The 22,800-nt window shown below is 42.3% G+C and overlaps 1 protein-coding gene across 50 annotated transcripts in view; it reads right to left on the bottom strand.

Annotated features, from left to right (window-relative positions):
- Nucleotides 1-86: 86 nt before the first annotated feature.
- Nucleotides 87-22,800, bottom strand: part of ATXN2 (ataxin 2) — a 49,127-nt gene continuing 26,413 nt past the window's right edge. For 6 of the 50 annotated variants that reach the window (XM_085593271.1, XM_085593272.1, XM_085593277.1 and 3 more), the window contains 13 exons: nt 22,590-22,778; nt 21,785-21,892; nt 20,825-20,895; nt 19,873-20,180; nt 19,395-19,458; nt 19,134-19,286; nt 18,129-18,195; nt 15,981-16,165; nt 15,230-15,362; nt 5,879-6,024; nt 5,066-5,293; nt 1,574-1,742; nt 87-737 (listed from right to left, as the gene is read on the bottom strand). In XM_085593271.1, coding sequence (XP_085449397.1) covers nt 709-737; nt 1,574-1,742; nt 5,066-5,293; nt 5,879-6,024; nt 15,230-15,362; nt 15,981-16,165; nt 18,129-18,195; nt 19,134-19,286; nt 19,395-19,458; nt 19,873-20,180; nt 20,825-20,895; nt 21,785-21,892; nt 22,590-22,778 — 1,850 coding nt within the window. In that variant the 3' untranslated portion in view covers nt 87-708. Of the gene's footprint in view, nt 1,743-4,789; nt 5,294-5,878; nt 6,025-11,047; nt 11,102-15,229; nt 15,363-15,980; nt 16,166-18,128; nt 18,196-19,133; nt 19,287-19,394; nt 19,459-19,872; nt 20,181-20,824; nt 20,896-21,784; nt 21,893-22,589; nt 22,779-22,800 lie in introns of those variants that run through there. The other 44 variants (XM_077787238.2, XM_085593273.1, XM_085593278.1 and 41 more) reach the window with 16 other exon arrangements.

Genomic DNA, 22,800 nt, shown 5'->3' with positions numbered 1-22,800 from the left:
GCAAACCCTGCCTCCAGTTGGGATGGGAGCTGGAGCAGCTGGTACGGGAAGAGACCCAAAAATCACCACACGAACACCGAGGAGGGTCAGTTTTTAAAACTTTTTTTATTTTTTAATTTTTTTTTTAAGTTTTTATTTTATATTATCTACAAAGTAAAAGTTTTCTTAACTTAAAAGTTACATCACTGTCTCACGATAGTGATTATCTCATCAAACGTGATTTATAAATAATAACTCATCCGTTTGACGATTAGAATTTTTTTTTTTTTTTTACTGAACCTGTTTTCAAGTTTAGTTAGAAGTAAAAGGGATCTCCAAGTCTTGATTTTTAGTGATAATAGCAGCAAGAATCACTCTTGTTACTTCTTTTGCTAGCTGACGAGTTCATAACTTTGAAGGGTCATTAAAAAATAAATAACTTCCAGTTTTCAGCAAGCAGAGTTGGGGCACTTGCAGGACTCAGATACAGTGCATGGAATTATGGAATAGCCCACAAGTTCCTAAATGCCTCTACTCAGTCCGAATCTCTCCCACTGCAAGATGAACTGTTAGCATTCCTAGTGGATGTTACAAGAAATCAAATTTTTTTTTTTTTAAACAAAATAAAATGAAATTCTAGTTTTCTGTGCTTCCAGTTGGCAGAAGCAGTAGAAGGAGGGTATTTGGCCTACAAAAGGTATCCAGCCTTTCAGTTATTCCAGATGAGCCTTACAACTGCTGTTGGTGGTGGGCTTGTACTGTAAAAAAAAAGTTCAAATGTAAATAATAAATTGGCAAGCCACACAACAGTTTGCTAGTAAAGTGGTCACAGGACAACTACTGAGCTCAACTTTCTTTTATTTTTATTTTTATTTTTTCCTTTATTTTTTTTTAGAGAACAAAATAAAACCCTGCACATCAAGATGTCCTTGGGATGTTTTTTTTTTTTTCTTTTCCCTACCTAAACCCTCAGAAAGCAGCTTTGTTCTGTTCACAAGTTCCCCAAGAACCATCAGGTAAAACTAAATCACTAAACAACTTCAGAGGCTGTTTGAGCTTGAATAATCAAAGAAACCTAAATAAGGTTAAATTTAAAGTGGAAAGAAGTCACACGACTCCTACTTTTCCCCCAAAGCTGCAGAATGTTACTCTGAATTAAAGTTTAATTTCAGTTGTCACTTTACCAGCAGCCTAGCAGCCCTACCCCCACACAACATTTCACTCCTGTGCTCGAGATTTAATCAAACCTCTGATCATTATAAACTACACACAGTCCATCCCCCACGGCAAATCCACGGAAAACTCAGTCCCACAGTGCCAGTGTCTCACACTTCTCCTTTTGCTAGGAAAAAAGCACAAATATTCCCTGAATATTCCCTGAATTAGGTACATCTCACCAACTAAACCTACGCTCCTCTAGGCTGCCAAAGCACAGCTGTGAAACACAAGGACATCTTAAGGTTGGTCGGTTTTCTTTGTCGTATTTTTTTTTTAAATTATTATTATTTTTCCCCAAAAGATCTGGTTTTTCCCAGTCCTCACTCCTCGACCTGGCTCAGTTAGGGTGCAGGTCTCCCGGGCACACACTCCTCACCTGAAGGGTGGGTCATATAGGGGAAATGTGTTGTTGTCGAGACTGGAATGGGCTGTAGTGCACTTTGAGCGAGGGCGGCTTGGGGACCACCGGGAGGCTGTGTCGTCATTAGCATCATTGGAGCATGGGCAGTTGGGTGAGAAGGAACCATTCCTGACTGTACATGAGCCTGAAACAAAGAGCTCTTTAGTATCATGGTCACAAGGAGGCACCAACTCCTGGCCACATGACTGGCGAAAGTTTGCTCCGTCAGCAAAGGTTTACTCTTCATTTGTTTTTCTGGGTTTTTTTGGTTTTTTTTTTTTCTTTCTTTCTTTTTTATTATTTTAAACTAGGTTAGGGGTTAAGGCAGAAGTTGTAACACAAAAATAAAAATAATAATAACAACAAAAAGGGAAAATAATAATTTGAAAAAGCGCTCAAGACCTCATTGCTGGCTCTGAGTTGCGTTCTCAATTTTAGCCATTTTGCCAGCATTAAACAAGGGGGTATTTGAAAAAATAAAAAAATATAACAATTCAGCAACAAATCTTCAAAACATTTCTGTTAGTCACCCAGATCAAAGCACTTCCTAGAGGGTACAGATAGGAACTTTGCAGGCACTGAGAGTCTGGCATCCCTTCCCAGCTCTCTCCTTGCACAACCCCACGTTCTCTCCTGGCTCCCAGCCCTGGGAACCTCCCTGTCCTCTCCAGTGACCTGTGGCCACACAGTGCTCAGCCAAGTCCTCCTGACAGGAGTGATTTCATCCCTTCACACTCTCAGGGCAGCTTTGTTCTGCTTCCAGTTCAGCTCATCGCAGTTCTTGTGTAATCTGAGCAATCAGGGCTAAAGCTCAGTGGAAAAGGAGATTAATCCTTCCCCATGGCTGATCACCTCTGGCAAACAAATTCAGGACCTTGGTGGGTTCTTTAGCTCATGTCTCTAGAGGTCATCAATTTATTTTATTTAAAAACCTAGCAAGCATTAATTTCTTAAAAGCACAAAGAAACTCAGAGCTCTCAGTGGATTTCTCCTGGGAAAAAAAAAAAGCCCCAAAACCCCATCATTTGTACCTAAAGTTTGTTTCTACCATAGCCCAGAACTGCAGCCTCACAGGTCTCCCATGCCAGTAAAGACAGATAGCAGGTAGTGGCTAGAATTTTATTTCTTAAAGACAAAAAGGGTTACTTGACTCATCACAGACATTCCCCAAACTCTTTGATCAGATTTGCACGTGGTTAGTAGCACCCCAGAAGCCTTTAAAGGCAGGAACTGCAATTCAAATCTCACTCTTGCTCTAAAAAAGGTTTAGGAAATCAGGCTGTGGAACAGAAATACCTCCCAGGATTGGCTCCTCGTTGACTTTGACAAACATGCTATTGTAGAAGCCATCATTATAAAGCAGCTATTCATAGAGCAGCTGGAGTCAATACACACAGTGGATAAAATTTTTCTGCTGTGGCTCAAACATTTTGCAGATTGGCAGCTGACAGCACTCTAATGAATTTTAAAGTACTGGTTCTCAAGTGAGATATCCACCAGCTCCAGATTCATCTGATAACCTGAAGGGAAATTGGATTGATCCCCTGTGTTGGCCTAACTGAAGTTCTTACTACGTGGTATTTCAGAATTGTGTTTAGAAACTGGGAATGAGGCTGCTAAAAAACTATTAAATCCAGTGATTGGTTTCCCCACAATGGAATAATTACATGCATTTAAAATTTCTGACAGAACTGTAGTTATGCCTTCACTAGAGATTTTTGAGGGAACTACTTCATTGGGAAAGTCAATTAGTTTGGTGTAAATATCACAAATTGCAGTTTCATTCTAAAAAAAATTGCAGAAGAGACTGCACAAATTAAAATCAAGGGCAAAGGCAGACTTTGTCTGTGATTACTAAAAATGCTGTCTGAGCAGTCAGTTCTGACTCAAAGTTGCATCTGATTTAATTTGGTTTGCTTGGCACACAGAAAGGAAGGCAATGGTCACACCCTGCATCCCTGGCCTGGCCAGGGCACAATTCAGGCACAGCTTTCCCCTTTCATGGACTGCAAGAAATGTTTCGTGTTTCAAATCACAGCACTGGACATGCCACTAAGCCAAGACCCCTCTGAGAAGCTCTAAACACAACCCAGGCATTCACAGCAGTGCCTTCACACCAGAGCAGAGCAGGAGTCTTGTTTCTGGCAGAAACCAGAGAAGGGAAGGATGTGCCAAGATGCCACAGCAATTATCAACTTTGGCCATCCTCTCCTTATCCTTCCCCCCCCCAAAAAAAAAGCAGAGAAATCAAAAGCCTAAGAGAATTAAAAAGCTAAAAACTCAACATCAGTAAAACGATTCCTACAGAACTATGGACTTATTGGCTTAACTGACTGTCCCAGGGACCAAAGCAAAGATTTTATCAGAATTCTGCAAGGGACTGGACACCTGTCAGATTAACATCCCTAATCAAAGTTAGTCACCTTATCCCAAACTATTGTTAACCTGTGTGAGAAGGCAGGAACCAGACACCAAGTTATTGGTCTGAAGAAAAAATTGTGCAGGCAAATTATTGATTGAACTGCCCATTCCTTGTCAAAGGACACTAAATCCAGGAGATTTAGTCAACATCAGAAAATCTGTGTCACACTGCTTTACACGGAGCTCTTGATTAATCTATCATGTGCTTCCCTTCCCCAAATCCTTTTTCTCAGGGAGCTGACCACAAGAGAGCAGTTAAGAGAAGTGGGTTTCTGATTCTGAAGCAAATTTTTAGGTTGTTTTAGGTTGCCCAACAATCTTTGGGGATCTTCAGCACAAGCAGTTCATTTAGAACCACACACACACCACACACACCCAGGCTTCTTTCTGCAAGGATTGTCCTGCAGTCACCTGAACTCCCTCCTGAACTCCCTCCTCTCTCCCTGCACTGCCTTGCTGGAAATCCTGTCATGTCCTTTTCTGGATGTATTTGTATAAAATTTGTCTACGATGCAGAGCCTGAAACTGCCACCAAAAGCAGCAATTCAGCCTTTCTGCACTCACCTCCCACCTCCAACCTTTCTGTATGCCAGCTCTTCCCGGGATCAGGCACCTGACTGAGCAGGGAACCAATTTCACCAAGAAATAGCCTAAAAAGGGGGTAGGGGAGGCACATTTCAGCTGAATTGTGTCCCCAGCCTGGTCTGCTCCACGGCCAAGCAGTTCTGTGAGCAGAGTGGTGGGGCAGGGACAAGGATGGGAGCCAGGAACTGGGAAGAGAGCTCAATTTATTTCAGTAGCAGTGCCAGCTTAAGATGTCTTCATTAAACTACAGTTGCAGATGCACTAGGTGTTGGAAGCTGAGGTCCAAGTACACCTTGTCAAATTCTAAATAAAGGCAATGTACAGACAGAAACCTAAATAACAACAACAGGTAAGTCTGTGCTGAGAGCTGACAGATTGGCAATCACTTCAGCAGGCCCGACTGTCCTAACTTTTTTGTGGCATTAAGACATTTAGTCTTGAAGGTTGTTAAACTGTGTTTACCTGGGGGACATGGGCCATGTGTGGCGGATTGGTATATGCAGGTTGAACATGGGAGGGATGAATGGTGAAGACTGTTTGTTGTGCTGTAGGAAAATTGTTTTGTGGAGACTGCGTGTTGGAGCCTGGCGTCATGGAAGGAGGGGTTGGAGCTAGACCTGCGTGGTAAATCGCCGACTGCTGCTGGGGGTTGGCCAGGTGCAGGGCCTGGGCAGCCTGGTGCTGGTGGTGCTGCAAGAAAACACAGAGATCATTGAGGTTAGGGCTGGGGAATGACATTGATCCTGTTAAGGAGAAAGGAGTGGGAAACTGCTCTCGACTCCAAATCTGTAAATGGTGACTCTAAGGATCACCCGTGCTCGTGGGGAAACTCTTTACAGCCACGTCAGGCTCAGCTTCTGCTGGCAAACAGAGCCCAGAGTGCCAGGTAAAACCATGCAGAACCTGGAGCTGGGAGTGCCTCACAGCTGCAGCCAGCTATTCCCAGGAGGGAATTAAGGAATAGCAGCACTATCCCAAGGATCACTTTGTTTTCAGCTGCTTTGACAAAATCCAATCAAACACTTCTCAGCATTTATCTGCTATTTCCACTTCACCCATATGAAAGCACTGACACAATTATGATCCTTCCCTAACCCTTAAATCTGAAACATCCCCCATCCCCTGTGAACAGGGAAAAACGAGTGGTTGGACTCTGCTCAATCCCACTCTTTTTCGTCTCGGAGAAATCAATACATCAACCATCAAACACCATTAAGCTGCAACCCCTTAAAAACACAATTAAACACAACTTGCTCGGGCCCTGGGTGGTGTTACCTGCACGGGGCTTGGAGCAGGGTGGCTTCCAGCATGTTGGCTTTGCTGCTGGCCAGTTGGGGTGGCAGAAGGCTGAGGATGCGGAGGATGCGGGTGCAGGGTAGCATTAGGGTGGGCATACTGCTGAGCAAGTGAGCCAGTGGAAACTAGGATGAAAAAGAGGAATATTTAACATCAGGTTCAGGATGTGCACCTCGATCAAGTCACCATCTGCATTTGAAGATTTCACTACAACTCAGTCTGTAAATATATTCCCTCCCCCTTCTAAAAAAAAATACGGATTTATCTTGCAAATAGCTGATGATCTTACCTTGCTTTTGTGTAGTTTGGTTTGGCAGGAAAGTCTATAAACAACCATAATTAGACAGTTCATCTTCCCTAATTTGACAATGTAACAGATACATAGAGAAAAGCAGTATTTTATCTTTTGTTTTGTCAAACAGACCAGTTTCAAAGATCAAATTTATAATTTTCATACAATTTAGGATTTCCTGAGATATACTTTTCAAAGGTGTTACAAGCCATTTTTATTTCCACCATCCAAAAAAAATTCTTTGGCCTTATACCTGGCTAACCTCACCATGCTACTCTTCTGGAAATTGCTCACAGAACAGTCAGAGGGAAGCACAAACTCTGCCCAGAGTCAATAAACACATCACAGCTGACAAAACTGAGGCTGCTCGAGCATCAAATTTTTGCTGAAGCCACTTTCTTGTGCTAAAATAACCCATTTTGCCTCTGCCCTCGAGGCCAATCTGTTCTGGATCACCACCGTCCTGTGAGTTCCCCAACACTGCCACGGAATTCTTCATTCCTTGAATCAGAAGCAAATAAGGTAAAAAATTCCCAAAAAGGAAGAAACTGAACAACAGAAAACTTTTACCCCAGTGAAGCCACATCTGTTGCTACAGCCCTGCCAGTCTCCAACAACAAACACACCAAGTTCCTTTTTGGATCCTGCTCTGTCTTGCTTCCAATGGGCCACAATAAATCCTATTTTTTTTTTTTTTTTAACTTTTGAGGGAATCTAAGCAAGTATGAAAAGCCATAATGACAACACATCTTCCTTTCAACACAAAGCATGCACGTAAATCCAGGACCCTAAAAATGAGGATATTTCCCCTATTTCTTTTAGGTCTTGTGCAACAACCAGGCCATGTCTGCACCTACTTCTGTGTGTGACAACATGTGTTAATCCCTCTGATGTCACAGAGCCTGAAAGACCAAGGAGAGTTTTGCTGACCAAGTGCTAAAAAAGCAAACAGCCAAAGAAAACCATCAGCCTGCTCCTCAGTATTTCCTTCAACTGTTCCTTATTTGTTTTGGTGCCTTTTGGTGGTTCTGAAGTTAATTACTGATGAGTATCTACCAGATTATATCTGTTTTTTAATGGGGTTGGTATTATATAAGAACTTGGTGGTCACTGCAGTTTTCCTCCAGTCTGGTTTGCTATAAACCTTACAAATCCAAGTTCTGACACATTTCAACTCACCAGAATACAGAGAGCCAGGATATTTTTGCCTAATTTAGGTTTTTTTCTCCCCTGTGCAGGTTTCCTCCTTTAGAAAATAACTGCCTGCCACATTTAACTTAATCCCTGGCAAGCTCTATTAAATCTTCACTGAGCAAATGGCCTCGCAGTGATGAGCAGTTTCAGGCTATTAATGCAGATGAACCAAATTCCTGCAGCCTGGAGTTGATCCTAATGTTCTTATCCACATCTGCAAGCACAGTTGTACAATCTGAGACCTCCTGATTGAGAGGGGTTTCAAAAACACCTCAATATTTTCTAAGCACGCTGTCAAAACCAGCAGGATCTTGTGTCACAGCATTTTGTTATGCTTTAAATCCAAGTATTTTTGATTTCTTTTTTTTTTTTTGTATCACTACTAAAATGTATTTTGCAGCAGCATCCCTGCCACGCTCCTACTTGACTTTCAGACATCTCTGACAACACCAAAATTATCAGTGGCAATGCAACACTGATTATTTTTACAGTACCAAGTTTATGGCTTTCTACAGGAGGAAAATTTCTCAACCTCATTATTATAAACACTCTGAAGAAGGCCAGAAATTATTATCTTTGTCAAAGTAATAGAAATAAATGGAAGGAGGGATTATTTGCTTGCCAAAGGGCACATTAGACCAGCAATCCTCCCAGTGCCTCAGCCACAGAGCTGGCAAGCCTCACCACAAATTAACTCCACCTCCATTCAAGAGGCTTTAAAATGTATATGAAATTTAATTCCAAGTTGTAAGATACTCAAGGTTTCCCACAACACTTATTAAGAGGCCTCAAAATAATGTGGGACTCCATGAAACCATTTGTACAATTTATCTTTTGGTTCTTTATGGCCAAGAGAATAATAAACTCAGTTGTTCTGAAGCAGATATTTCTACAATAAAACTTTACAATAAGGAATTTCTCTCTTAAGACACCAGTTAAACCAAGGAATAGCACCCTAAAGTACAGATATAAACCAAGAGGATCAGGTTTTTGTCATAGTGGCAGCTCTTCCAAAACCACCTAATATTTTATCCATAGCTTTGGATTTGAAGCACTGGACTTTTTTATACTGAAGAATATTTATTTTTCTAGTTTCTCCTCTCCTTCATTTTGTCTTTAGCAGATCACCCTAATGACTAAATTTGTAGGGCTTAAAACCACTTCAGATGCTGCTGCAAAATATGTTTTAAGAGTAATATTAAAAATGCCTTTCAAAAAATGTTATCTGGGCACTTCTCTAAATCCTGGCCAGTTCCTGCACACAAACCAAGAACGACTCAGCAGGTCTGAAATGCATTCCCAGCTCAAAACCAGAGTTCAGACTCCAACTCCAGCAGTGTAAATGGTTTTTCATGTTTAGTTTGTGCAAGTAATTCATGCCAAGCCAATGAAATCTCTGAGACCAGCAGGGCTGTCAAAGGAGTCTTGTAAAAGCCATGAAAAATTCACCTGCTCAGCCAGAACTAAAACACTTTCCCTGGGATTTTTTTAAAGGAATTTTTGCCTGGTCATCAAAACAGCTCACTACACAAATTATCAGCAAATAAGACAAGACAGGAGGTGAAAAAAAAATAAAAAAGACCCATTATCCAACATTTTCCCCCAATTCTCAGTAATTTTGATATTTTCTAAATGGCCACCTATTACCTGAGAACGTGCCAGGAAAGCTCTGGGAAAGGACACACCTTGCTGCAAGTCACCTCAGCTCATTCCAGCACAAATACACTGAGTTTCTCAGCCTTTCTGCCCTAAATTCCTCTGCCTGGCCTGACCTCCTTCACTTCTGCATCTTTCTAATCAAATTGGTTCTGATGTGAGATATTTCACTGCACTGACCTGGCAGGGATGGGAGCGACTCAGTCACGGAATGGGAGAAAAACATCACAGGGATTGAATTACTGAATTCAACTCTACAGAACTGCACCCCCTTTCTGAGAGCAAACAAGAAGTAGTCAGCCACAGAACCCACAGAAGGAGCTGAAATCAGAAGAGGTCAGAGCAGCAGAAATCAAGCAGAACTCAGCTACAAGGGAATATGTGAAACCACATTGTGTAATTTTGTAATTTTGTCTTTTCCCTGGAATTTCAATGGTGCCAATGGTGGTCAGCGTTGGTCATGGTCCAAAGATGCATTGAAGAGCCTATTTTCAAAAACTGACCAGTGAACAAACTTCAACATTATTGCCAGAGCCAGTAAGATGGTGAGGATAACTACATTTAAAAGACCTGAATGGTAGGAAGCAAAGAAATAGCAAATGTTTCTTTCATCATACAAACATTTCAAGAAGTCATTTTACACAAGTAGAGTGGACTTCAAAGATAATCCAAGAAAGGAACGAGGTTATTGAAGTGATTTCAGTGCACCAAACCAAGAGGCATGAACACAGCACAGGTCAGCATCCTACAGAACCAGTGTGGCACAAGAAATCTGCTCCAGAGGAGATTTTTGGAGAACAAGTGGTTTTTCTCACATCCCTCTTGCATGAGCTAATGCAAAAAAAACCAAAAAAACAAAAAACCAAAAAGCAACCAAAAAAAAAAAAACAAACAGGAGAGTGCCTGGCATGAGCTGCACAGACTTACAGACAGACACAGCAACAAATGCCACGGCAGGACAGGAGCAAGAACAAAAACAGCCTGAAACTGCAACTCCTCCTTTCCCCTGTCCTGGGTGAGAGTTCATCCTGCAAGCACCCTCCTCAAACCTCAGCTTCCTCAAAGCAGCTGCTGAACACCAGCAGGCAGGGCAGGATTTTGCAGTTCTCTGCCTTTCCTGTACGTGTGGAGGAGCTGGAGCAGCTCACTGCTGTGTCCAGGGAGCACCAGCTCCTCTCCCAGTGCCTCCAGCGATGCTGCTCACCAGCCCAGCCCCAGCCCAGCTAGGGAGGGAACTGAGAAAGTTCCAAGGAGCCCTCATCTCATCCCTGGCATACAATCATGACCACAAGTTGTTCCCAGCACTCCTTCAGTGGCAGCTCTACAGAAAACTTCCTCCACCTCGGCTGCAGCTCGAGTTATTTCCTCCTAGGGGCTCAAAACCTGAGCCACGGCTTTTTAAAGGGATGAGGTCCAAGTTGTTTCTCCTTTTAGGAAGTTGGTAACTCGTCAGGTGTAAAAATTCTGTTTGGCTCATGAAAGGGAGAAACCAGCTCTCACAGGTTTAAGTAGAGGCAACGGAATCACAGAGTGGTTTGGGTGGGAAGGGACCTTCAGGATCATCTTGTTCCACCTCCTGCCACGGGCAGGGACACCTTCCACTGTCCCAGGTTGCTCCAAGCCCCATCCAACCTGGCCTTGGACATTTCCAGGATGGAGCAGCCACAGCTTCTCTGGGCATCCTGTGCCAGGGCCTCACCACCCTCACAGGGAAGGATTTCTTAGAGCCCACTTCTGGCTGCAGATGAAAAGACTGGGTAGTGAAATCAGAGATTTTTTCATAGTCAAAATAAATTTTTGAAGAATTGACAACTCAGCTTCTTGTGATCATATAAATTTGTTGCAAAGCTCCATTCCCTGCTCACTGAGGAACCTTCCTGCGTTTTCCACATCCTGGTTTGGTGCAAGGAAACTTGTTCCCTCAACACGTCCCATTCCTTTAACATGTGGTTCTTTAGAAAGTGCTTTTCTGTACAATCAAAATTAGTACAAAAAACCCAACTCACTGGCAAAGTAGAAAGAAGGGCCTGTCTCCTTGCTGTATGGTATTTTGGGACATGCTGAATTTGGGAAATAGAAAGGTAAATTAGCCTCTTGCCAAGCGCATACTTCCCATCTTCTGGAAAGGTCAGTGTTAGTTTTAATTTTTTAAATTATTTTTTTGAAGACTCTAGAACCATGCAGATATTTTTATTCACTTAGCTGCTATTAGGGCTAGATATTTTGTTTTACAAATGAGTGGAGTAAGTCTCGAGTAAGCCTTCCTTCTTAACTCTGACTCTGAGGTCTACAGTTCTTAATTAACACGAAATAAAAGCTTTATGTCAATTCATGGTCTATTACTGTCCACTGTAACAAGAAGGTTAAAATGCAGTTACACTAGAGCAGAAACTGGCCCTTGCTTTTTCAGCTATAGCACTGCCATTCTGAACAGTTCCAAGACAACTTTGGTGACTGGTTCACTCTTAGTCCCTGGAGAATCCTCTGAAGTTTATATTATATCCACCATTGTACTATCAGGGGAATAGAATTTACTCTACTGCTGAGACAGAAACCAGATAAAGTTAGAGACAACACCAGACCAGTAAAACATATGCAGAAGGGGAAAAGGGAAGGGAGAACGGGGACAGGAATGAGAGCACAAAAAACAGGAAATGCATCTATGTAAAACCAAAGTCTGGTTTTACACAAGTTCTTAAACACAAAAGTTCAGTTTTTCAGAGGACTCCAATTATCTGGAAACAATTCAGCCACACAGAAAAAAACCACAAGTTCAATGTCACAGGAATGGACAGATCCACCCCTCTACTTGGTAACCAAATTTTCTACCAGCAGCAGAAGCCTGGTCTGGGCTTTGTGTGACACAGGAGCCAAACTGGGACCGTGGCCAGCAAACTCCAGCAGCCCAAGGACAGGGACTGGGAGGCCACCCCGAGCCAGCAGCTGCCAGACAGACACAGAACCTCCTGAACCCAAGGTGCAGCTGAGCAGGGGAAGGATGACACCTCCAGGTCGGCTGTGTGGCAGGTAAAGGTGTCACATTTCAAACTCTCCATGGCTCCGCAGCTGAAGTGTCACAGACGTTGTTATCGTCTGGCTGGGAAGAAAGTTGTTTGGACTTGGTCCTTCCCCATTTTGAGGGGAAAACCCCAATGATCTGAACACTCCTCTGTCCTGTCTTTAGCTGGGGTTACTGGGACCATGCAGCTCTGCTTCTCTCTCTTGGCAATAGCAGGGTTGTGACACTGTGAGCTGGCAAGGAAATCCCAGAAGTGCAGGAATATCCCAATAAACAGCATTAGACAAAAATAATTTTCTTTAGAATGGAAGGGTGCTTATCACCCAGTGTAGGTCACTGTATGTAATTTGGATTCAGCTATCTCTTCACGAGACAGGAAGGAAAATAACCCCAAAATTCTGGCAGTGAGGGTGGTTCCCTTAAAATCGACAGGAATTTCTTTTGGCTGCCAGGCTGTTACTATTTGCCACAGACTTTCAACTCGTCCCAAACCATTAGTGAAGGTGGAGTTTCAGATTCTTACCAGAAAACATTTCACACCTTAGGAATACTTGATAAGCAGTTTCCCCCCAACCCCCAGGTCTCAGCACAGAAGTTCTTGCAGACATCTTCTCTCTACCACATATGCAGGAGAAAAACTGAGTGAATTTTGCAGGAGTAACTCAAAGCAAGCACCAGTACCTTGAAGAGTAAAAGGGCAGCGTGGCCCACTGAATCCTGATATTAGTGCTAAAAATAAGTAATAATATATATTTTAAAAATCAGATAGCCATTTTTAAGAGTCAAAAGGGAAATTGTTTAAGCAAAATCAAAAGCAGCAGCGGTGGTTGTTTCTCAGGAAGTTGTTATTCTGTACTTTCAAATTAGTTTTTAAAAGAGGACCAGAATCAAATTGCACAGGTATATTTAGTTCAAATGTGGGTAAACTTAAGATTCCCAAAAGACAGCACATAAGTTATGGATATTTTCTTATAGTCACTCAGTCAGATGTGAACAATTCCAACATGATGCTCTTTAGCTCCATAAGCAGCTCAGATTGGTCACCTCTGCCATTCCTGCCTTTTCCCACACATGGATAAATGGAAGCTGAAGTGGACACGTTACAGCTGGACACACTTTGAGGAAGCACAGTCTGTCTGGGCCAGGTCTTCAGGCACTCAGCACATGCAAGACTTGCAAAAATGTGAATTGAGAGGCTGCTGCAGAACATCAGGAGTCATTCCATGTGTCACTGTCACCTTGGAAGGTGAAGGGTACATTTGAGACAGTTCCATGTTCACTAAACACGTCTGCACAGGGGCAAGAACACACCCTTAAAAAAGGTCTCACATGGAGTTCATGATCCTCTTGGGTTCAATGGTTTCAGTAACAAAAATTTCAAGCATTCCATCATTTACTGGAAGGTGGGAGAATATTTAGAAGAGTCACCAAGTAGCTACTTGAAAGAACACAGGAGGACAGGCCATTTCTGTTAAATTAGGTGCTCTTGGGAAAGTAATATTTAATTACATGGCAGGAAATACCAAAGAATTCTCAAGTTTGACCCAACTGAGTTGGTTGCACTGGCAGGTAGTCACATATCTACAACAGACAAGCTGCAAAACCAACACAGAATGAGATCTAACAGTTGTAAGTTAGAATATCAGTGAAAAAAAACAACTATACAGACATCTGATCAAAGCCAAGCAAGGCAACGGGCATGTACTTCAACGCTGCAGAACCCACTGATTACAGAAGATAAGGATGGTGCACAATGGGAAATTGCTAGAAAGTCACATGCAACCATTCTGAATCAAACCTCAGATTATCTCATGTTTGGTTTTATTTCATTAGAATTTGAGAGGAGGGTTTTCACCAATAAAGGTCTGAAAGCCTTTGAGCATTTGCTTTATCGGAATTCTATTTAATCTAATGAAAAAGCAAAGAGAAGATCTGTTTACATGGACACCTCAAGCACAGGAGTTGAAAAGATCAAAGTAATACAATTAGCAAGGACCTGTGAGAGAAAGATTAATCTCTACAAGTAACTTCCATTTCAGCTTCAGCACAAATGAGCTCAAATGTTCTTCCTCTGAGCGTCAAAATAAGTTATTTTTGTTTCTTAGCTCTGTTACCACACCACTGCAGAAATCTGACAAGATGTTTTCAGAGGGGCAAGACACCTCTTAAAATCAGAATTAATTTTCCACTAAACTCCAGATTCTCTGCAAGTTTTCATGACATGTCATGCACTTCCATTAAGTAGTAGTGTAAAACTAAGCACCCGAAAACATACAAAGATGTCTAAAGGTACAGAAAATCTTTTATTAGAATCTAAGCCAATAATATACGTGACCCAATAAAACTTTTCCTCAGATGCTATAACAAGTATTGAAATGCCATGTTTTCAAGAGACCATCTGCTGTTTTGACATTTTATGACAATTTCCAAGCCTTAAACAACCTTGACTCTACCTCTTTCAATAGCATGTTGTGCAGTGAGCTCTTTTTCCTCCAAACTGGGCCTTGATTTATCATACATTTATAATGCTTTAGAAAGTTCTTGCACATTTTACTTTTGTCACAAGGTAACCCACATTTTCAGCACTTCACTGTAAGTGAAAAATGCCCATCTGATAATGCTAGAGACTAATTGTCCAAGTGAGAACAATACATGAGCTGTTGCATTTACTTATTCTTGACTTACCAAATGAGAAAGGTAAGCAACACATGGTTTATTTTGCTTAAACAGCAGTGTTCATACTGTTAATAATGCCAGTAGTATCATAAAGACAGCATTTCACTAGTTGCCAGAACTAAAGTCAAGTTTGAAACTGAGGTCATAACCTTGCAATAAAACAAGTACTAATTATAATCAAGGAACAAACAAGGGATGATGTATCAAGAGCATCAAGAGAACTTGAACAAACTTCTTTCAGCAGATATTCTTTAGCAGCTCCCAGGTTGAAATCTCATCTTGGTCACTGGCATCCTACCGAAATCAGCACACTTGAGTTTTCATTTGAACCAGCTGGCTCAGTTTTCAATGCTCTGCTCATCATCACCATCATCATCTTATGAAATATAAACCACATCTACTGAGATACCCACGTCTGAAGGCTGAGATTAAATACATCCCCTGCACAAGGTAAGGACTTAAAAAGTTACATATAACACAAAACGTTTCCTACCATACATAGCATGTGTCTGTTCATGCGCACCGTACTGTGTTGCAGAGGAAGATACTAAACCCGGCTGTGCGTGTGCTGGTGGGGCCATCATCCTAGCGTTGCCCTGTATTACAGGGCTATAAACATGAGGATGCTGCAGGCAGAACAAAGGAAAAAAAAAAACAAAACACACAGTTAATGGGGTTAACAATTAACTCCAAAGAAACTTTTGTCATCTAAACAGTCGGGATTGAAACGCCGGCAGCTCGGCCTTGCTCAAGCACACAGCGAGCTGAGGATTTCACATTGTGATTGTCCCAGCTGTTTCCAAAATTTAAGGGCTAGAAACTGACAGCAAACTTGGGCAATTTTACCACTCTAATAATGCACTAAGCTTATACATTTATCTAATTACGCATGTAGATTAAACAGCCTTTTAAGTAAGAGCAGTCCACCAATAAGTTATTTTTAGAACACTTAACCAGGAGATGTGCTGGCCACGACCTAAAGAAATTCTTCAAAGAGCTAAAAAACCATATCAATAATAAATGCCAACTTCTAAACTGACCTTAAAATTTGTTAGGACATTAAAATTCATTAGGACCTTAAAATTTGTTACAGGCTTTGAAGCACATTCCAAGATCACCACGTGTGCTCCAGAACACAGAAACTCTTCAGGGTGACTCAGGACAGGACACAAGGGGGTTATTTAGCTCTGAACCACTTCATTATTTGTGCTTGGATTGATCAGGAGCATGGAAAGGACTCTTACCTGAGATTGGTAGTGTGGCACATGCTGCACAAGAGGCTGATTAGGAAACTGTTGGGGGCTATATGCAACATATTGTGTAGAGTAAGCAGGTGGAGTAGCTACAATTGGAGGGCCTGCTGCTGAGGCAGGATGCATCATGGTGCTCTGGTGGTGTTGGTCTTGCCGCTGCTGGGGCATATTTGGTACTGGAAAACAAAGATTGTCTCATGTTAGAAACATAGAGAAAAAATTTGGAGCTTCCTGAAAGGTTCTATGTTATAATAATGTTACTGGGACCATGTGGAATGTCCTCACCCCACACCTTTAGCCATGGGTTAGAGCTCTGTCAAAAAGCAACAGTGTGAAAAGGAGTTTCTCCAGGAAACATTTGATTTTCACCACTGCCTTTGGGCTGGATATACACAGCCACAAACCCAGCCCTGCCCTTTTTGTGAAGGAAGAAAGGTGGAGAGAGAGAAAGACTGACCAGAATCAGAAGTGGAAGAGAAAGGTTATATTAGGATAGCTATATTAATCAATTAATCCTGCCCCCTTTAAAAGGCTTTTTCACCCTCTATGGGAACAACTCTGCCACTGTTCCATCAGCTGGAAATCTGAGTCTTTATGTTAAAATGACTCAAGCTTATGGCTGAGGAGGGCACAATAAAGGTCTCCACCCAGCCACAACTCGAGGTATTCACATCTTTGAGCTCTGTGCTATCCCTCAGGTAGCAAAAAGCAAATTTTAGGTCACAGACAACACTGAGGGAGACAAAACCTATAAGGAGTAGGAATAATTAAGAGAGAAGAAAGATGAAAAGAGCAGAGCAGTGTGGGATCACCTGAGCTCTCCTGGGAAGGTGACCACCCAACTCACTTGGAACAAACTAATTCAGCCTATAAAACATGGGCTTGGGAGCTCCAGGAGAGCTCCAGGAGAACTCCAGCTTCCTGCAGTCAGGCTGCAGCTATTAACAGAGCTACCTCAAGCTCCTCTAAATCCCACTGCAGGGGCAGTGCCCCAAATCTCTTAGGGAGAGGAGAGGGAAATGTTGAAAACATCCATAAATTCACTCAATGATTTTATTTATGCTGCAGATCAACAACAGAAAGAAGTAAATACAGGAGGCAACTTGAACAGTGTAAAGCCACAGAGCTGTAGCCCAGGCAGCTCCCACAGGGCTGTGCTGCACACAGGTGGATATCCAGGAAATATTGGAACTTCAAAAGGAACTCAGAATTGGAGCTGCCTCACCCAGCAAGCAGCACTCAGCAATGTATTTCTGAGTAAAACAGTGTTACTAACCAGAAGATTTCAGGGGTGAGGCCACAGTGAAGTTACTGTGTTTTAACACAGAAATACATTGCAGGGTTTTGTCTCCCCTAGGTTGATAAAGGCCACTTGTTTGTTTCTAAAGAGCAGGAAACAATTTCCTCCTGCAGTGACTGGAGCTGCAGTGCTGGTCCTGTCCTGCAGCACTGGCTGCCACTGCAGAAGCATTCACTGGGCACACTTACAGCATTCCCTGGAACAGGAGCACAAGAACAAGAGCAGCACTTTCTGCTCCCTCACTGCCCTGCCCAGCACAGGGAACATCTCACCACCCATCAGGACTCCACAGCCACGGGTGTCACTTAAACACGTGGCATTGTCATTGTTAGTCCAGCTGTTCAGTCACTGGGGCAGCAGGAATGAACAAGAACAAACTGGAACCAGCTCTTTCCAGAAGGGCAGCAGAGCAAACTTTTCCTGGAAAAATAGTGACTCTGCATGTTGTTAAAAACCACCACTATTAAAGCACCAATTGGGGCACTGCTGAAAACCAGCACAGAAAACCAGCAGAGAAGTTCCCTTTAAACAAACCTGTAATATTTATGAAAAACAGGAGATTATCAGCTCACCCTAAAGCTCCAAGTAACAAAGATGTTTTCCTGTTTATCAAATCACATTCCAAACCAAGCAACCCCCCATTACTCAAACCTGGCATGTTTTAACTGAATTCATTTATCTAAAAATCCATTAGTATTTCCACTTACTTCCCCTTAATAAAAATAGCATTTAAAATATCGATTGAAACCAAATTGCCATGGATTAGAAAACACACAAACATTTGTCATTTAGCCATGCTGCATGCAGACTGAGAACCAAACAGGCAGTATTATTCTCACCTTTACCTGCTCTATATGTCTTGGCTTGGTTCACTGGCATGGGCGTCATGGGAATAGGATACAAAGGCTGAAACAGAAGAAGTTGAAGGTATGATATTCCTTTAAAAACTCAAGTGTGTGCTGGGATGGGGGCCCCACTCAGCTTTGATGTGTTTCCCTCTGTTCTGCTGCAGGGTTTAGTGAACTCTGCCTAACCTATGAGATTTTCTTGGATCAGTGTCATTAAGTCTGCATGGACACACAACTAAGACCAGATGGTTGGCAACAACCAGCCCAGGAATGCTACTGCTGCTACTGCAGGCACTGGGCTCAACCTGACAGCCTCAGAGCAGCTTTTTGGTATAAAGCTGAGTCAGGAGAGTGTTAGGCTGAAGGATCAGGGAAAGGTTCTACCCCCAGAGGGTGCTGGGGCACTGCCCAGGCTCCCCAGGGAATGGGCACAGCCCTGAGGCTGCCAGAACTCCAGCAGAGGTTGGACAACGCTCTCAGGGGCAGGGTGGATTGCTGGTGTCTTCTGCAGGGCCAGGAGTTGGGCTGAAGATCCTTGTGCATCCCCTCCACCACAGGATATTCCATGATTCTACGATAATGGAACTACATTTGAAATCCCAGTGATCCCTACAAAAACCAGAAACCAGTGGGACACAGCTGGAAACAAATAAACAGTTGCAGAGAGTGAGAAACTATGCTTGGAGAACTGGGAGGAAACCTGCACAGATCCACAATAAATGTGGGCTGCAGGCATTTACAAGTGTTTGGAATAATTTGAACATCCAGATTGAGGGAGCACTGGGAAAAGTCAGTATATACACAGCCAAAACTTAACAACAACCTGATTTATATTTACAAGAGCAATACAAGCTGTACTATTTCACTGTTTTAACTCACAGCTCCCAAGCTGCTGATCTTTAAAGTCCTTCCCAACCCAATCCATTCTATGATTCCTAAGCCTGCTCAGCTTCCTGAGGATCTCTGTGAAGTGTTGAGGAGTTTGCAGCACTTTACCTGCACGCCTGGACTCACTGGAACCGGGTACATCATATTTGGTGCAAAACAAACAGGCTGAGTGTACACGGGGGTTGGCTGCTGATGCCCCACCATGGAGGGGCTGGGCTGAGCTTGAGGACGAGGGGAGGTTGGTGTAGTAGAAGGTTTCGGCTACAAACAGAGGTGAGCAACCAGGGTTAGTTTGAGTATCCTCTGAGGAAAAGGTTGGCTTATAAAGATCTACTCAAAGGCACTGATAAACAGCATCACATCACTTACTTGAGCAAAAGATCGAGGGTTGAACTCTTTAGCATTAGGATTAAGTGTTGATTTTCTAACTTGCCTAAACATAAAGAACAAAACATTAAGTTGGGCATTATTCTTTTACAGGAGTATCTGCAATTAATAATGTAAGAAACACCTCATTTCTATCTGTGAGTCAGATTTCTGAGAAGTCAAACACCTCATGGCATACAAAAAGCCACTCTCATTGAGGGACTCTTACTACAACTACCCACAGAAGTTTTCCAATTGATACCAGAGCTTATGTGAGCCAAGAAAACATTGAAATAAGCTTTCAGAGATGAACCAGGCATCAAGAGGACCAGAGCTCTGCACTGAGTCAGGAGATGACTTTCAGGGCAGTCCCCTGTGTAACAGCACCTAGAGCCAGGGATGTGTCACCCAGCCATGACTTCTACACAAGGTCTGGTGTTATAATAAAAATGTGCTTATTCCAAAAGGCATGATTACTCACTCAGAAGTATCCTTCTTCTCCTCTTTATCCTCTTTGTCTTGTTTACTTCCAGGCCCAGATGTCTGTACACCTTGGGAGGTCACCTCAGGCCCACGCTTTTGCTCAGAGCTGTTACTCATGGAAGGAGAAATACTGGGACTGTTGGGTTTGCTACTGCCACCATTGGAGTTGGTGTTACTGCCAGCTTCTATGATAGATTCTTTAGGGGTGGATTCTGTCTTTTCTTTAACTACATCTCTTGATTTTTCACCTTCTCGGGTTTTGTTTAGCAGCTGATCCACTGCATCTGAAGAGGAACTGGACTGTAACTGAAAAAACCCAAGGGATACATTCAGTAAATTGATACAAAACTAAAACACAGTCCCACAAGCCTCCATCATCTGGAAGTGACCTTTTAAAACACTCGTTTCCATTTCTACTAGGAAAGAAATCCATGGGCACTGACAGTGTTTAAGCTGGCACTGTGTAAGGAGCCACTCAAGTGACCTGTAGGTTGATTAAGGAGTGACAGGAAAGCTTCAGACAACCCTCTGGACTCATCATCCCCTGAGTGATTTATCAGCACCACTTGAAAAGCTAACCTGATTTAATAAACCCTTATAACAAGGAAATAAGTAATATGAATTCATCTTCAATTTTCCTCCACAAAACTCTTCATTTAATTTTGCAACAGCTCCTCCATATGGAGTGTGAGATAATTATTTGTGCCTAATGATCAAACAGGTTTCAAGTCCTGCTTTCAGTGCAGTCAATATTCACATTTATGTGCATTAGGCAATTGTACAAACAAGAGTCAGCATTGATTTTACAATACCTAACATGAATTCTTACAGATATTTTCATACATTAGGCAAAAGTATAAAGACCTGTTAACACAGGCAGTGTGTTCAATTCATTAAAATAATCTGGATGCACATGAGAATGATGACACCACTAACAGAGACAAACTTACCCTAAAGTCATTCTTAAATTTCTTTAAATCATCAATCTGTTTTCTATGCTCTGAAACAATTGGAGAGACACCTGCCAAATACAAGATCAACATTGTCCAAGCATTTCTAATACAAATTTTATACACATTACTAAGTTTGCAGAAAGAGAATGGTTTTGCAGATATAAAAATGAAATCCAGCACCTTATTTTGGGTTTTAATTTGGTACAATTCCATGACCTACGTGTATGAGCACACAGAAAGCCTCTGTGAAAGCAGAGCATTACATAACTGATTTATCTTTAGTTCTGATGCACCACACCAAGGCAGAAGCCCCGAGGTGCAGGGACTGCAGAACTCACTGAACACAAAGAACATGCAACAAAACCCCCAACCCAGCCTGTGCCAGCATTTCAAAACACAGCAAGTGAAGGAGAAACACTGATCAAGGTGAGCTTTATGGCTGGACTCATTCTAAAGGTCTCTCCAATGAGAGAATGAATGAATCTGGTTCTCAGTTTAACAACATGAAATGTTTTTTTTTTTTTTGAGAACTGAATGAACAAACAACTCTACAGAGACGAACAAATGTAAGGCATAATAGGAAAAGCACAGTTAAAAAAGCTCTGCTGACCACGATGCTCAGAAGTATTGTGAGCACAGCTCTAAGCAGAAACATATTTAGTCCAAAGGCAGCTAAAAAGCAGCTCTGTGAGCAGAGGAAAGGAAGAAGGGGGAAAAAAAAAAAGAAAAAAAACAAGTGAAATCACACCACATGAGCATCTCTACATTTGGTGTTGATGGAGTGAGTCACAAACAACATTTCAAAGTGCCACTTCACAACTGCATGACCAAAGTTTACTGTAGAACACCAGAATGCCTCCAAGCCTTCCTTAAAATGCCAACTAGAGCAGCAGGACAGCAGGTTTAGTGTGCACAATTCCTACATCACTCGAGTACATGAAAGCTTTGGATACAAACCTTTGTTTTCAGGTTTAGAAAAACTAGGAGAAGTCTCACTTGGCTTTATATTCTCCTTGTTTCCAGTTGCAGAATTTTGCCTCTGGTCCTGAAGCCTTGTATCTTTAGCTGGAAAAGAAATTGCCAATATGTTCTCTTATACACCACTCCAACTGACCAAAGAGAAGGCAGGAGAGAAACAGGGAGAGATTTAACTACTTTTAGCTTGAAAAACCTTTTAAGTTACACATTTCCTGCTACCTAGTTTGTGCCTGGAGGATCATCCTCCCTCATCCTCCCTCTCTATCCTACTGTCAAATGAAAAAAAAAACAATTAAACTCATCCCTCTCTTCATACACAAAACCTTAACCACACTAAAAAAAATATACACTAATAGCCAATTATTTTCAGCAGTCCAAGCTCTTCATAGAGAATGCTACAAAGATTTGAAAGCTCTTAGACATTTGACTGTGCTCCTGAAGGGGTTTTTTCCCCCATTCTTTTTGCTGTGTTTGAAAACAGCGGCCTACGTTTCTTTAACTTAAAAAAAAGGCAAAAACTCATTTTGGAAAAAGAAATCCTCGATTAATCCTCAGACACCTATAAACTCATATTCCTTAAGGGCACAAGAAACTAAGCATAGAGACTTCTAAACAAGCCTCTCTCCAACCTTAGTCTAAAGCTGGAGAAATGGGAACTCACAGTAAAGTTAAATGTATCCCAAGCTTTCCTATGATTCAGCAAGCAGCTGTGCTCTTGGCTGGGCACATTCCTTGTCAGGAATTAGGGAAAGGGAGCATTTGCAAGGTACTGAGAGCCACTTACCTTCGTTGGAAGGGGTGACTGCTCTGTTGGATGCAGGGCTGGCAGGTGTAGGAGAGGCAGCTGGAACAGGCATGGCAACAGATTCAGTGGGAATAGTACCAGGCTGAGGAGAAGGCAGAGCTGGTCCCATGGGAGTGCTGCTCTGCCTTGGAGACCTAGGCCTGTGTGTTTTAGGGGATAATCTCGGAACTAGAAACAAACAGGAAAAAGC

This window comes from Lonchura striata, chromosome 15, assembly GCF_050655825.1.
Source record: "Lonchura striata isolate lonStrDom1 chromosome 15, ASM5065582v1, whole genome shotgun sequence".
NCBI lineage: Eukaryota > Metazoa > Chordata > Aves > Passeriformes > Estrildidae > Lonchura > Lonchura striata.
The sequence above is the reverse complement of the archived record's forward strand: the minus strand, read 5'-3'. Positions and strand labels throughout refer to the sequence as shown.